Consider the following 14,815-nt stretch of genomic DNA (forward strand, 5'->3'; position numbering starts at 1 on the left):
GACAGTAATTCCCCATTCTCCCCTCCCCCCAAGCCCGGCAACCATCATTCTATTTCCTGTCTCTATGATTTTAACTCTGCTAGTTACCTCATATCAGTAGATCACACAGTATTTTTTCTTTTGTTGACTGGCTTATTTTACTTCTCACGATGTCCTCAAGGTTCATCCATGTTGTAGCGTGTGTCAGAATTTCCTTCTTTAAAAACATTTTTTTAAAATGTTTATTTGTTTCTAGAGAGAGAGGCAGAGAATGAGCAGGGAAGGGACAGAGAGAGAAGGGGAGGCACAGACACAGAATCTGAAGCAGGCTCCAGGCTCTGAGCTGTCAGCACAGAGCCTGACGCAGTGCTCAAACCCACAAACTGCGAGATCATGACCTGAGCCGAAGTCGGACGCCCAACCGACTGAGCCACCGAGGTGCCCCAAGAATTTCCTTCTTTTTAAAGATAGAATAACATTCCATTGTGTATATATGCCACATTTTGTTTTTCCATTCATCCGTTGATGGACGCTTGGGTTGCCTCCGTGTTTGAGGTATTGTGAATAATGATGCTACGAATATGGGTGTACAAATATCTCTTTCAAGACCCTGTTTTCAATTCTTTGGGGTGTATACCTGGATCATATGGTATCTCTGTTTTTAATTTTTTGAGGAATCTCCATACTGTTTTTCCACCATGGCTGTACCATTTTACATTCCCACCAACAGTACATGAGGATTCCCTTTTCTCCACATCCTCACCAATGCTTGTTGTTGTTTTTTGTTTTTCTTTTAATATTATAACCATCTTAATAGGAGTGAGGCATTATCTTACTATAGTTTTGGTTTGCATTTCCCTAATGATTGGTGATGTCGAGCAAGTATTTTCGTGTACTTATTGACCATTCATGTATCTTCTTTGGAAGATGTCTATTCAAGTTTTTTGCTTACGTTTCAATTGGGCTGTTTGGTTTTTTGTTGAGTTTTAGGAGTTCTTTCTATATTCTTCATATTAGCACCTGGATATCAATCAGATATATCACTTGAAAATGTTCCCTCCCAAACTGCGGCTTGCCTTTTCACTCTGCTGATTGTGTCTTTTGATGCACAGAAGTTTTGTTTTGTTTGTTTGTGTGTTTGTTTTTGATTTGTCCAATTTGTCCATTTTTAATCCCCTCTACTTTTGGTATCCTATCCAAGAAATCATTGCCAAATCCAGTGTTATGAAGTTTTTCTCCTATGTTTTCTTCTAAGATTTTTGTAGTTTAAGCTCTCACACTTAGGTCTTCAATCGTTTTTGAGTTAATTTTTATATATGATGTAAGGTTAAGTGTTCAACTTGACTCTTTTGCATGCGGGTATCCAGTTTTCCCAGCACCACTTGGGCTTTCTCCATTGAATGGTTTTGGCACCCTCCTTGAAACCATTTGGCCACATATACAAGGGCTTATTTCTGGGCTGTCTATCCTATTTCTTTGGCTTAAATGTCTATCTTTATCCCACTACTACACTGTTTTTGATTACTATAGTTTTGTAATAGCTTCAGAGATTTGAAATCAGGGAATATGAGAATTCCAGTGCTGTTCTCTTTCTTTCAAGACTGTTTTGGCTATGTGGGGGTCCCTTGAGATTCTATAAGAATTATAGGATGGGCTTTTCAATTTCTGCATGAAATGCTGTTGGGATTTGGTAGAGATTGTATTAAATCTATACATTACTTTGGGTAGTACTGACATCTTAACAGTATCAAGGCTTCCTGTCCATGTGAATGGGCTGTCTTTCCATTTATTTGTGTCTTTTTCATTTTTTTAAATGTTCATTTATTTTTAAATTTTTTTTTCAACGTTTTTAATTTATTTTTGGGACAGAGAGAGACAGAGCATGAACTGGGGAGGGGCAGAGAGAGAGGGAGACACAGAATCGGAAACAGGCTCCAGGCTCCGAGCCATCAGCCCAGAGCCTGACGCGGGGCTCGAACTCACGGACCGCGAGATCGTGACCTGGCTGAAGTCGGACGCTTAACCGACTGCGCCACCCAGACGCCCCAAATGTTCATTTATTTTTGAGAGAGAGAGAGAGAGAGAGAGAGAGAGAGAGAGAGAGAGAGACAGACACTGACTCCGAGCATGAGCGGGGGAGGGGCAGAGAGCGAGGAGACAGAATTGGAAGCAGGCTCCAGGCTCTGAGCTGTCAGCACAGAGCCCGATGCAGGGCCTGAACCCACAAACTGCGAGATCATGACCTGAACCAAAGTCTGACGCCTAACCAACTGAGCCACCCAGGCACTCCTATCTGTGTCTTTTAAAATACCTTAGAGCATGTTTTATTATTTTTAGGTTACAGGTCTTTCGCCCCCTTGGTTAAGTTTATTCCTAAGTATTTATTCCTTTTGATGCCACTGTAAATGGAATTTTGTTTTTAGTTTACTTTTGAGATCATTTGTTGTTAGTGCATAGATATACAACTAATTTTGAGTGTTGGTTTTGTAATTTTGCAACTTTGCTAAATTCATTCATTCTAACAGATTTTTTGGTGTAATCTTTAAGGTTTTCTACACATAAAATCATGTCACCTGCAAACAGAGGTAATTTTACTTCTTCCTTTCCAATTTGGGTGTCCCTTCCTTCCTTCTTTCCTCCCTCCCTCCCTTCCTGTCTGGTTAGGACCTCTAGTACAATGTGGAATAGAGGTGGTGCAAGCTGGCATCCTTGTCTTGTTCCTGATCTTAGAGGAAAAGCTTTCAGTCTTTCACCGTTGAGTATGGTATTACCCGTGGGCTTGTCCTATATGGCCTTTATTATGTTGAGGTATGTTTTTTCGGTTCCTAGTTTGCTGAGGCCCATTTTTCCTTTTTCCTCTGTCCTCAACGCAGATAGAGACCAGTTTGTCCTCTTCCTTCAGGTAATGACCCTTCCTTCATTTTAAGGTGGACACCTGAAGGAAAGCAGTTGCGAGTTCCCTTCTTCAGAGAATTTCCCCACAGTTCCCTTCCCCTTTCCATTCATTTAGCTGTTCACAATGCCAACCTTTGTTGGGGCTGCACTGTGTGCCGGGCATGGGCATGGTACTCTCCTGCCCACAGAAGCTTTCACCGTGTTGTCTCAGCCTTCACAGGAGCCGTCTGAACTAAGAATGATCTCTGCCCCCATATCCAGCAGCAGATGCGCAGAGGTGCCTGCTCAAAGCAGAGCCAGCTCCTATGACTCCTTGCCCTGATGTATTAACTCCAGGCTGCTGCTGCTTCTGTGTCCAGCCATTAAGCCGTGTTGCTGGCCCACGGGCAGGTGCCTCCTGTCCCTCCTGAGCTGGCTGTGATAGAGGTGGAAGGGCTCAGGTCCAGTCCCTGAGGTCTGCTTTCTCTCCTTGCATTGACAGAAGTCCTGGGCCTACGTCAAGAAGTGTAAAACCAACATGAGTCCAAACCGGGGCTTGGTGGCTCAGCTGTCAGAGTGGGAGAAGGTCGTCCTCGGAGACCGTGTCACAGACATCTTGGATCCACTCTACTGATCTTTTTTGTGGCCCAGCTATGGGTCCTGAAGAACCTCGCTTGGGGGCTTCTTGTGGGTACTGGGCCAGGCTGTGTAACCAGGTTGGTGTGGAAAGAGAAGGCCTTTGCTGTCTGAAGTCATGTAGCAGCCTCCTGTAGTGGTTCTTCTCCGGCTCCTCGTTCATGCCACAGAGCAGGCAAGACTCAGCAGGAATCCCCCCATCCCTGGGTCATCCTGGACACCCTTCCTGCACTCCTGAGGCTGCCTCTGGAAAAGCATTTGGCTGTCTGAACAGCTATCCCACACGCCCCGGTGACTTGGACCCTTTGGAGGCTATCTGGGAGGAGTTCCAGGGGAACTGCCTTACGTTGGTCCACAGGGGTGTCACAGTGCCCACCTATGGGCAGAGATTCCCCCCCCCCCCCCCCCCCGCCCAGCTCCAGAGATGCCAGGCCCAGCCTTAGCCCAGGTGTCAGTCTCCACAGTTCTGACAGGTTTCTGGCACGGGGCACACCGTTGCCTCATCCCTGGTCCTATAACTCCCCAGCCAGTCCGATGGCTTCTTCAGAGTTCCTTTCCTTCTCCCCACTCATTTCCTCCTGGCTGGCTTCCCCAAGAAGAGATTTCCACCCCTCCTATCTCCCACACCCATGCTTCTAGAAATTCCTCAGGTCTTAGGGGGATTTTCTTCGGAATGTGCTTCCAAGCCCTGGAAGCACCCACAGCACAAGTCAGGAGATGGCACAGACGATGGGACTGACAGGGAATTTGGGATGTCTGCCCCTGTTCAGTCACCAAACATTCTCTGCCACCCACCTGCGGCTGGGGAGGGACTTAGAGGTGAAGGCCATCTCACCTTCCAGGACTCTTTGCAGAAGGGTGAAATTGTCCTGCTCCCCAACGGAAGCCCAAGCCCTCAAGGAGTGGGGTTTTGCCCGACGGATAAGGGCTTTCCAGCCAGCTCAGGCCTGAAATCCGTTGGGCTAGGAACAGGAACAGAGTTTGGGAAGGCTGCAAACAATGGCTCTGTGGGTTAGGGACCTCCTGGTAGGAAGGGCAGAGCCGCTGGCACGTTTTCTTTGGGGACCTGGTGGGGATTAGCCTTGTGTGTTAGGACGGGCAGTCTGGTGGCTCCTGCAAGGACAGTAGCGGTGAGTCTGGAGGCTGGGAGACCGTAAGGCTAACGCTGTAAAAATCCAAGCCAGAAAAGAGGCTTAGAATCCTCTTCCTGCAGAGGTGCTGCTTTCCCAAGGACGAAAGTGTTTGAGGCAGGGGTCACCCCCGTGGGCTTCAGTTTACTGTCAGCGTGACCGGGCGGAGCTCTGCGGGGCGTAGCACGTGGCTGGCACGATCCCGTGGAGCTTGAGCTGGAGCCGGCGACCCCGGCGCGCGCCAGCCCCAGGATGGGCTGTGAGCTGCGAGCGGCGGGGAGAGCGCCCCAGCACACGTGGCCCCGCCCCCGCCCCGCCCAGGGCTCGGATTGGCTCAGGCAGGGGGCGGGGCTAGCGCTCTGGTAGCTTCAGGCCTTTTCCCATTGGTGGTCTTGGCGGCGCGAGCCCGGAAGCGGACGGGGGCGGCGGCGGAGGCGGCTGAGGCGCCTCGGGCGGGCCGGGGTTGCGGCGAGGTCCCAAGACTCGGCTTGTCCGGCGTGTGGCCCGGCAGCCATGCACCCCCCGGCCCCGGGCCCGTTAGGCGACTGCCTGCGGGACTGGGAGGAGCTGCAGCAGGACTTCCAGAGCCTCCAGGTGAGTGCCAGTGCGGGCGTCCATTGGCCCAGAGCCACGTCCCTCTGGCTCGAGGTCAAGGGTCGGGCAGCCCTGGGTCAGGCAGTGGGGGCTCAGGGCCAAGGGTCGAGGACGCTGGCGTGGCACTGGAGGGCGAGGAGGCCCTGGGTGCTGGTGGCGCTAGCTGGACCCTCCTCTCGGCCTCAAATGAGTGTCCGGCGGCAGCCCCCATCGCCGGCACTGCTGCTGCGACCCTGGTGGGGACCCGCTGCACCTAGCGGACCTGGGGCCTTGTGCGGGGGCCTCGGAAAGAGGTCCCTGCCCCGTCCTCTCCCAGGAGAGCGGCCTCCTGAGTCAAAGCCGGCCAGGCCCAGTCTTGGGTCGGTCACCTCGCAAACATGCCTCGGGCGCCGGCACGGCTGGTGCCAGAGCAGCGCCAGCAGCGCGGTCCCCGCCCTAGGACAGCGCTGGGAGGTCTGGGCTCCCCCGGGAGGCAGGGTAGTGGTGTGTAGGTGAAGTGCCTGGATGGGGGCGGGGCCCATCCAGGGTGAAGGACAGCAGCCACGGAGGCAGGACTATGTGGCTACTGTGAAGAGAGTGAGGGGAGAAGTGGGTGGGCCAGACCCTGCAGGGACCTCATGGACGGGATTGGAATCTTTCTGATACCAGTAGGGAGCCATGGGAGGAAGTGTCTGGATCTGACTTGTATGCACCCTGTGCTGTTCTGTGGGGAGCCCCGAGGGGAGGGGTGAAGGCTGCTGGTCTCCTCTGGACAGGAGAAACTGGTTGGTAGGGGTGGCAGATGCAGCACATGTTGGGTTCTGAGGGGGGTGTGGTGGCCCCTTTGGGCCATGAGAAACAAAAGAAGACCTAGCAAGGGTAGAGTACCTAGGCCGGCTGGGTACTTGGTCATGGCTTTATCTCTCCTGTACTGGTTCCAGCTCCTTCCTGTCTGCACTGAAGCCTTGTAGCCCAGCCTGGGCCTGGCCAAGGCTACTGTCACTAGAGTTTCTCCTGGAGTCCTGAGCAGAGCAGACTTAGTCTCCCAGCCTGGCCACCCCTGCCTGACCTTCCTCACACTTCCTATGGTTGTCTCCAGGCTTCTCCTCTGGAAACTCACCCACCAGGGCAAAGTGCTCTGGGAAGCTTTGGGCCAAAGGTGCTGGGGGAAGGGTAGAAGGACTGATCTTACAGCTGGAGGTCTAAGGGCTGGAGCCTGATGACCTTTAACCTGGGAAGCAGATGCGGGGAGTGCCAGAGCAGCAGGCGTCTTGGACAACCTCAGCTCCCCTGTGCTAGCAGGCCGGGTAGGCGGGAGGATCCGAGAGGACCAGAGTGGCTTCAGGCAGCCTGATTGGTCCAGAAGGTAGACCTTGGGCCTAGAAGCCGAACTCGAGGTGGGAACAACTAGTAGGTGGGCTGAGACCAAGAAACTTTCAGAAACTAGTCTGTTTCTGGGACAAGGGGGTCATGATGGCCTCTGGGCTTTGAGGAGGAGCCCCATCCCCTTGCCTGCCTTGGGGAGAGGGCAACCTCGGGGAGGTCCTTGGGCCGGCTGTCTCCTTTCTTTCTCAGACCCTCCAGAGGAGCCCCTGGGGCGTCTCTGCCCCACGCCCTGTCCAGCAGGCGCTGGCTCAGGGGCCTTCTAACCAGCCTGAGCCTTCCCCTGCCTGCTCCCCAGGAGACCCACCGGCTGTACCGCCTGAAGCTGGAGGAGCTGATCAAGCTGCAGAACAGTTGTACCAGCTCTATCACTCGGCAGAAGAAGCGGCTCCAGGAGCTGGCTCTTGTCCTGAAGAAGTTAGGACCCTCCCCCGCCGCTTCCACAGTCCCCCATGCCTCCCGTACCGCCCTGGCCTAGGGCTGGGGAGTGGGCGTCGGATCTGGGTTGGGGGAGAGCTGGCACGGACTCCCGAGTGTCCCGGGCGTGGCGTCTCCCCTCGCTGGGTCCTGTTGACCCTCCCGCCCCACGGGTGTCGGCGGGGGATACCTGGGGGCCCCCTGCCCTGACTCTGGCTTCTGTCCACCTGCAGATGCAAACCCTCCCTTCAGTCGGAGGCTGAGGAGGCTGCACGGGAACTGGAGAACCAGATCAAGGAGCGCCAAGGCCTCTTCTTCGATATGGAGGCCTATTTGCCCAAGAAGAATGGGTGAGACCCCCCTCCCCCAAACTCCGTTCAATATGCTCCTGGGCGGCGGCCTGAAGAGCAGTTTCCTTTGGTTGCTTGGCTGGCAAATGTTCCCTCGACCTACTCTGGGCCGAACAGTCAGGCTCAGCCCTGTGTCCGGGAGATGGCACGAGTGACAGTGACAGTTCACGGAGATGGGTGCTTTGGGGAGGAAGGACAAGAACTAGAGGAGCACAGTGAGGGGTGCCTCACCCAACCTGAAGGTCAGGGAAAGCGTGGAGCACGAAGGAGTGAGCCTGGCGGGCATGGGAGGGTGGAAACCGCAGGTCTGGCCAGAGCTCAGGGAGGTGGTGGGCGACCAGAGGGGAAACCAGGCCTCGGAGTTTGCTTCGGCCCCAGTAGGTCGGGCAGAGGGACCTTTAGATCAGCCACCGTCACTGAGGAGAGTGGCAGGGGACGGTGTACAACCCTTGGCCGAGTAAAAGAGACCGCAGGCAGCAAGACAGCTGAGAAAGAGCATGTTCCAGAAGGAGGGGACAGCAGCCTCAGACCAGATGGCCTGGGGGGTCAGATGCCATACGGAAGGGAAATGTTTCCTGGAAGTCAGGGCGGCCTTGGAGAGAACCACTCCACAGGATGGTGGAGGTGGAAGTTGGTAAGCGGGTGACCAAGAGCTGGGGGACGGGCACATTTAGGCAGCTCTTCCCAAGCTTGGCTGTGAGTGGAAGGGGAAACCAGCAACTGGAACTTGGCCTAGGGGTGGGGGTGGGGGAGTGCTTTTGCTGCGCCCTCGTTTGTGTGTGTGTGTGTGTGTGTGTGTGTGTGTGAGTGTGTTACTTTGTACCTGGTGAAGACCTGGGCACATATACCTTCGGGGAGGTGAGACCCTCGGAGTGAGAGACCCAGTAAAGGGAAATCCCTGGGAAGGTGGGAAGTGCTGGGCGTGGGCCCTTCTCATTTGTGAGGGGAGGGCGAGCAGAGAGGGTGAGGAGGGAGGCCCAGGAGAGGTCAGCCGCCTGGAGGGAGGGTTTGACGAGGCCACTGCAGGGATGGCGTAGGGAGCTGGGGGTTATGGGGTTGACAAAGTGGCTGACGTGCAAGGGGGGCTCGAAACCTCAGCTGGCTTGGGAAAGGAGCCTGGGGTTGGGGGGCCTGGAAGCCTCAGAGAGGGCCAGGGTCCACATGGGGCAACCCACCTGGGAGGCTCAGGGTCAGGGCACAGGCTGAATTTCGGAGGGAGCCCTTCTGGGCCGGGAGGGGGCCCTGGCGGGGCGGACTGGGGGCTGAAGGCTGTCAGGTAGCAGGAATGGGGGAGGTGATGGCGGGTGTGTGCGCTCACAGGCACCGAGCCCTGCCCCGGGCTCGCAGGGGCCATCCGAGATGTGGGCACGGCTGCCGGAGGGTGGGAGAGCCAGGCCGCCCTGGAGGCCCTGGGGAGAGACCAGGGAGGGGACGCTGCTGGTTTACCCTGGAGCGGGACTGGGGAGCAGGCGGGGAGGCTGGGCCCTGGCGTCTCCCTCCCCTCGAGTGGGGCCGCAGCACCCCCAAGGTCGGAACCCTAGGCCAAGGCCACGGGAAGTCCGGGTAGGGATGGCGGCCCCAGCTCTGCGCCTTTGGCTGCCCTCCCCGTCGGAGCCTCTCCTCACCTGGTGTCCCCTCTCCTAGGTTGTACCTGAGCCTGGTTCTGGGCAATGTCAACGTGACACTCCTGAGCAAGCAGGCTAAGTAATTTGTTGTCGTGGGCTGGGTCCCCACCCTGCTCGCCACCCTCCCGGGTCCTTTCCATCCCGCCCCAGCTGCCCGGCTAAGCCTCAGGGCGCAGCGGTCAGCGCCGGGGTCGCTGTCCCGGGCCAGCCCGTGCCTCCTGCGGAAGCGTGTCTGGAACAGGAGCCTCCCTTCCGGGTGGAGGCGAGGGTGGGCCCTGCCGGCACCCCGGCCTGTCCCACGAGTGTGTGCCCACCCAGGTTTGCCTACAAGGACGAGTACGAGAAGTTCAAGCTCTACCTCACCATCATCCTCATCGTCATCTCCTTCACCTGCCGCTTCCTCCTCAACTCCAGGTGGGTGCGCTGCTCAGGACTAGGCCCCGCCCCCCTCCAGGCTCTGGCACCAACCCTCTGTCCCCTCCTCAGGGTGACAGACGCCGCCTTCAACTTCCTGCTGGTCTGGTATTACTGCACGCTGACCATCCGAGAGAGCATCCTCATCAACAACGGCTCCCGGTGGGCGAGGGGGCGAGGCGGGCGCTGGAGCTCCCCGGGGCGGGGGGGGGGGAGTGCGTGCCCCGGGCCCCCGAGAAGCAGGCACCGGACCGGGGTGCTGCTTTCTTCCCGCCTCGGCCTTGCTCCCTGTCCCTGAGCACCAGTCCCGGGGGTTGAGGGGACAGGAGTGACTCTGGCTTCCCTATGTATGCAGGATCAAAGGCTGGTGGGTTTTCCATCATTACGTGTCCACCTTCCTGTCGGGAGTCATGCTGACGTGGTGAGTGGCAGGGCTTGGCTCCCGGGCCCTGGGGGGTCGAGGGGGCGAGTGTGGGCCAGAAAGGTGGTGCCCCCCGAGCTCCTTACCCTTCCCACCGCTTTCTCCCTCAGGCCTGACGGCCTCATGTACCAGAAGTTCCGGAACCAATTCCTGTCTTTCTCCATGTACCAGAGTGAGTATCTCAGAGGGCCCCGCTCGGCTCAGGAATCCGTCACGGGGAGGGGCGGGCCGAGGACTTGGGGCCCCAGCCTGGTTCTGATGCCCCTGCCCCAGGCTTTGTGCAGTTCCTGCAGTATTACTACCAGAGCGGCTGCCTGTACCGCCTGCGGGCCCTGGGCGAGAGGCACACTATGGACCTCACTGTGGGTGAGTCGGGCGTGGCCGCCCTGCTTGGGAGCCCTGACAGGGGGGCCGGAAAGGGAAGTCCTCTCCTGTCCACGTGGGTCTGAGAGACCGTGCCCATCTCTGTCCTCTTTCCTCCCCGCAGAGGGCTTCCAGTCCTGGATGTGGCGGGGCCTCACCTTCCTGCTGCCCTTTCTTTTCTTTGGACACGTAAGTCGTCTCTGCCCCTGCGCGTCTGGCTGGGCATCCCCGTGTTCTGGCTTTGGGCCCGAGTGGGGACCGGGATCTGCTGCTTGAAACCTCCCATTCCTCCCAGTTCTGGCAGCTTTTTAACGCGCTGACGTTGTTCAACCTGGCCCGGGATCCTGAGTGCAAGGAGTGGCAGGTGAGCGGGGGGGGGGGGGGGGGCCCCGGAGAGGCATGCCGGGAGGGCCGGCGCCCGGCCCCGTCCTGACCCCCGCTTCCTCCCCCAGGTGCTCATGTGCGGCTTCCCCTTCCTCCTACTCTTCCTTGGCAACTTCTTCACCACCCTGCGGGTTGTGCACCAGAAATTCCACAGTCAGAGGCGTGGGAGCAAGAAAGAATGAGCCTGGGCCTTCCCCCGCCCGCCCGGCTCCCTACGACACCCCTGGCCTGGAAGCGGGTTCTGGCCCCTGTGTTGAGGGGGTAGGGGGCTCCCCTCAACCGGGAGGGTCTCTTCTGCTCTCCCTGGGGTGTTGTGGGCTCTGTGGGCCCCAAAGGCTGTGCTGGAGAGGAGGGGCCTGGGCCTATGGCCCAGGCCTGTGGGGAGCTGGGGGCCGGCAGCCTCAATAAAGGAAGAGCGGCACAGAGGTGGCTTGAGGCGTGTGCTCTCCGAAGGGTGAGGCAGGGCCTCCGCGCCACCACAGCATGGGTTCTCGGGGCTCCTGAGCTGCTCTCTGGGGGTCTGAGTAGACCCAGGGGGAGGCCCCGGATCTGCTCAAGCAATACCAGTCAAAATACAGAAAACAGAACTTTATTCCAAGGACCAGAGATTATTTAAAATTATTTACAGTCATTGAAAATAATGCGGAGGGGCTGGGCCCCAGCTCAGCTGAGAAGAGCCCCTTCTGTACAGCCACCAAGGGCCGGAGATGTTCACAAAACACAGGCCCTGGTCTCCCCTGACCACATGCCCTGGGGCCGGGGTGCTCCAGAGGGTGCATCTGGGGCCTGGACCGGTCCCTCGGCCCACCTCCCATGGCAAGAAACCAGCCAGGAGACTGGCAGAAGGGAGCAAGGAAGGTGATTACAGGGAAAAGCAAGTCTGTGGGGCTTGAGGGGCAGGGCCGGGCCGCCCCTAGCTCCACACGTCCAGGGAGTAGCGGCCCTTGGTCATCAGCTTCTTGATGTAGTCCACGGCCTGGGCGTGCTCCATGGCCCCCACCTCGGCCACGATGTCGTAGAAGGTGTTCTGCACATCCCTTGCCATGTTCCGAGCATCCCTGGGGCAGGATGGAGGTGGCACTGGGCAAGGGGCCCCCCCCAAGCCCGGGCAGGCAAACCCCACCCCGCCCCTCCCCTCCTCTGCCCCCACTCACCCGCAGACGTAGATGTGGGCACCCCCCTCGTGGATCAGCTTCCACAGGTGCTCCTTGTCCCTCTTCAGTAAGTGCTGCACGTAGACCTGGGGGGGGGGGGGGGGGGCAGAGGTGGCACGGTGACGAGGCGGGTCCCGCGGCCCTGAGGCCCAGCCCAGAGGGGTCGCCCGAGGCCTCACCTTGTGGGGCTGCTCCCGAGAGAAGGCCACGTTGAGCTGGGTGAGGGAGCCGTCCTTGTGGAACTGAGTCAGCTCTTCGCGGTACAGATAGTCCTCGTCAGACCGGCGGCAGCCGTAGTAGAGCAGCGTCTCCCCCACATCCTTGCCTGGGGCGGCGGGCAGGGGTGAGCAGGTACCCAGGCACACGGAGCCCCACGGAACCCCACCCCGTGCCCACACACCTACCCTGCTGCCGCAGCCAGGCCCGCTCCTGGATGAAGCCTATGAAGGGTGCCACCCCTGTGCCAGGGCCCACCATGATGACAGGGGTGGTGGCCTTGAAGGGCAGGCGGAACTGGGACTTGCGCACAAACATGGGCACCAGGGCCCGGCGGCCGTTCTCCCCTGCAGGCTCCTTGGCCCGTAGCCAGCTGGTGGCCACCCCCTTGTTGATGCGGCCAGACTTAGTCTCGTACTCCACCGCCACGGCACAGATGTGCACGGAGTTGGGGTGGACCTGGTGGGAGTGGGGCAGGGGTGAAGACACCTGAGGCACTTCTCTCCTGCCCCCCCTGGCCCTGTCACCCCAGCCTCCTCAGCACGGGGGCTCTTCTCACCCTTCCTGGTGCCCAAACCTCAAAAGCCCCTTTCCAGCAGCTGTCCTGGCTGGCTCTCAACACCAGTAGAGAGCCGTTTGCAGTCTCGTGGTCCAGCCCGCTGGACATGAGGCGCTTGGGGCAGAGCTGGGGCCACAGCTCAGGGCACCCATCGGCTGTGTCCTCCCTACGTGGGCTGGGCCTCGCACCTTGGAGGATGAGGCGATGGAGTAGTAGCGGGCCTGGAGACGAGGCAGCAGCTCACACAGGTGGTCGATGGGGGGCCGCAGGGACGGGTAGTCCTGCAGGATGGCCAGGATGTGCCGCCGAGCCTCCACCACCCAGCTCAGGTACAGCTCCTGGGGAAGGCCAAATGCGGGGTGAGACCTGGAGGGGAGTGAGGGGAGGCGCCGTGGCCCAGGTGACAGGGCTGAGGTGGTGGCTCCCCGGGTGCGGTGGCAGCAGGCCTACCTTGCCCTCGCCCGAGGAGGACGCCATCTTGCGCAAGTGCTCCTGCTCAGAGGGCTCCGAGGCGTACTGTGCCAGCTCATAGAGCACATTGGTGCGTGGCGGGTTGGTGATGTCCAGGTAGTAGGTGAGGGCCGTGCGGTACGAGGTGGGGCAGGGGAAGGGGTGCTTCTTGTTGGACTCCTCTGCAGGGAGAGGGGAAAAGCATTTGGGGTTAGTGGCCGCTGCCCAGCTAATCTGTTCCAGAACCTGGAATCGTGGGGTCTTGTGTCTGAGGGCCACGAGGGCACCAGGGCTTTGGGCTTAAGCAGCTCAACCTATCTACGGCGTTGCCAGGGGCCCATTCCTGCCGGCTGCCTCGGGTCCCGGGCTGGAGGGCAGGCAGCCTCGATTCCAGGACTCACCGTCCAGATTGTTCAGGGACATGATGACGTCCAGGTCAGCACCCAAGATCTTGCCGAGCTGGCTGACCAGGGCAGAGTCATTGGCTGGGTAAACGGCCACATGGTCCCCAGATTCATACCTAGGGTTGGTGGGGGGGTGGATTCGAGGCTCAGGAGGGGGTGGAAGGCAGGGCCCGGAAGCTCTGAGAGGGGTGGGTTGGGGGAGGGGGTGGCTGCCAGCACCTGAGTTTGGAGTCTGAGATGTCTAATTCCAGGTGCATGAGGTGTCGCTCAGTTCCCTGGTTCAGCTTCCGGTTGGTGGTGACCTCAGCCAAGAACGGATTCTTGGCATCAAAGGGGCTGGGTGGGAAAGAGAGCAGCTCAGTGATTGGCCAGGCCCTCAATCTGAATCTTCCTGCCCCCAAGGGACCCTTCTGGTTTCACAGAACACAGGGAACCTTAGAGCCAGCCTCCCAGGGCCCCAGGAAACCTCTCCAATTATGTAAAAGGTTCTCCCAACCAGATTCAAGGCAGTGCCCCCAGTGACCCCCAGAAGTGGGCAGAGCTAGGTTATCAGTGTCTCCATTTACAGATAAGGAAACTGAAGCCGGTTCCTAAATGTGGGGGAGACCCTTCACCCACTACCTGTTTGTGGGCTGAGTGCATAGGAGGACCAGGCCCCTTGTAGATGGCTCCCTATGACAGAAGGTGCCTGGGTCCTGCCTGCACAGTCACTGAAATGTTGGGTTTCCTGTTAAAGCAGGGCCACTGGTCTTAAATCCTCAGGGTGTTAGGGGGACTTTTTCCTGGGCGGCTCCAGGAATCTGGGCACCGCCCCGGGGTAAGGCAAGTCAGGGGCCCAAGAGAGGAATGCTGTTTTTGGATAAAAAGTCCAAATACTGAGGCAGGTTTTAAGAAAGTGAGTCCTTCCTGCCAGGGTTCAACCTGGACCCACAGCCATACTCCCGATGTCCTGCTCCAGGCACTGGTAGGGGCCTCCCCACCCCCGGATACTTAGAGCAAAATGTTACATTAAGTACAAACTGAGCAAGTGTCTGTCTCCTGGTGGCCATGCCCTGGACTGAGGGACCCCTGGGAAGAGCCAGGGGGGCAGGGCCTAGGTGGGGGTCTGCCTCTGTTCCTCTGCTCTGGGCCTTACGCCCTCCCGTGTGGTGGAGGTGAAGTCATGGGTGCTCCCACCCACACCCACTCGCGGGCAAGGGCCTGCAGGGACACACAGGACTGCCAGCCATTGGGGGCACCCACGGCCACAGGCCCCCAACCGTGCTCACTACTCACGGTTTCTGGTTCTCGTAGCTCTTCAGTCGGCCCATCTCCCCCGTGTACACCTTGGCCACGTCTATGTCTGTGTGGACCGCGAGCTCGTACTGGCGAATGCTGGCAAGGGGAGACGGTGAGGTGGGGAGGGTCCGGAGGATGGTGGGAGGGCTGGGGAGCCTCGGGTGCTGCAGGCTTCGAGGCGATTCTGGGAGAAGGTGAGGAAAGC

At 58.4% G+C, this 14,815-nt stretch overlaps 3 protein-coding genes across 7 annotated transcripts in view; 2 read left to right on the forward strand and 1 right to left on the reverse strand.

The window, feature by feature from the left end:
- The window catches only part of STYXL1 (serine/threonine/tyrosine interacting like 1), a 78,330-nt gene extending 74,722 nt beyond the window's left edge, over positions 1-3,608 (forward strand). For all 4 annotated transcript variants that reach the window (XM_058710858.1, XM_058710857.1, XM_058710856.1 and 1 more), the window contains one exon: positions 3,356-3,608. In XM_058710858.1, coding sequence (XP_058566841.1) covers positions 3,356-3,487 — 132 coding nt within the window. In that variant the 3' untranslated portion in view covers positions 3,488-3,608. The remainder of the gene's footprint in view (positions 1-3,355) is intronic.
- A 1,405-nt stretch (positions 3,609-5,013) lies between these two features.
- On the forward strand, positions 5,014-10,974 carry TMEM120A (transmembrane protein 120A). The gene is made up of 12 exons (XM_058710853.1): positions 5,014-5,213; positions 6,874-6,992; positions 7,226-7,342; positions 8,987-9,046; positions 9,286-9,381; positions 9,454-9,543; positions 9,737-9,802; positions 9,913-9,974; positions 10,076-10,168; positions 10,290-10,354; positions 10,461-10,529; positions 10,618-10,974. The coding sequence occupies exons 1-12, from the start codon at positions 5,133-5,135 to the stop codon at positions 10,729-10,731; spliced, it is 1,032 nt and encodes a 343-aa protein (XP_058566836.1). The 5' UTR covers positions 5,014-5,132; the 3' UTR covers positions 10,732-10,974.
- A 148-nt stretch (positions 10,975-11,122) lies between these two features.
- The window catches only part of LOC131501133 (NADPH--cytochrome P450 reductase), a 62,163-nt gene continuing 58,470 nt past the window's right edge, over positions 11,123-14,815 (reverse strand). For both annotated transcript variants that reach the window (XM_058710852.1, XM_058710851.1), the window contains exons 8-16: positions 14,608-14,706; positions 13,552-13,668; positions 13,330-13,448; positions 12,929-13,110; positions 12,667-12,816; positions 12,108-12,378; positions 11,883-12,028; positions 11,704-11,789; positions 11,123-11,607 (exon numbers count right to left, since the gene is read on the reverse strand). In XM_058710852.1, coding sequence (XP_058566835.1) covers positions 11,463-11,607; positions 11,704-11,789; positions 11,883-12,028; positions 12,108-12,378; positions 12,667-12,816; positions 12,929-13,110; positions 13,330-13,448; positions 13,552-13,668; positions 14,608-14,706 — 1,315 coding nt within the window. In that variant the 3' untranslated portion in view covers positions 11,123-11,462. The remainder of the gene's footprint in view (positions 11,608-11,703; positions 11,790-11,882; positions 12,029-12,107; positions 12,379-12,666; positions 12,817-12,928; positions 13,111-13,329; positions 13,449-13,551; positions 13,669-14,607; positions 14,707-14,815) is intronic.

Source organism: Neofelis nebulosa, chromosome 18 (assembly GCF_028018385.1).
Source record: "Neofelis nebulosa isolate mNeoNeb1 chromosome 18, mNeoNeb1.pri, whole genome shotgun sequence".
NCBI lineage: Eukaryota > Metazoa > Chordata > Mammalia > Carnivora > Felidae > Neofelis > Neofelis nebulosa.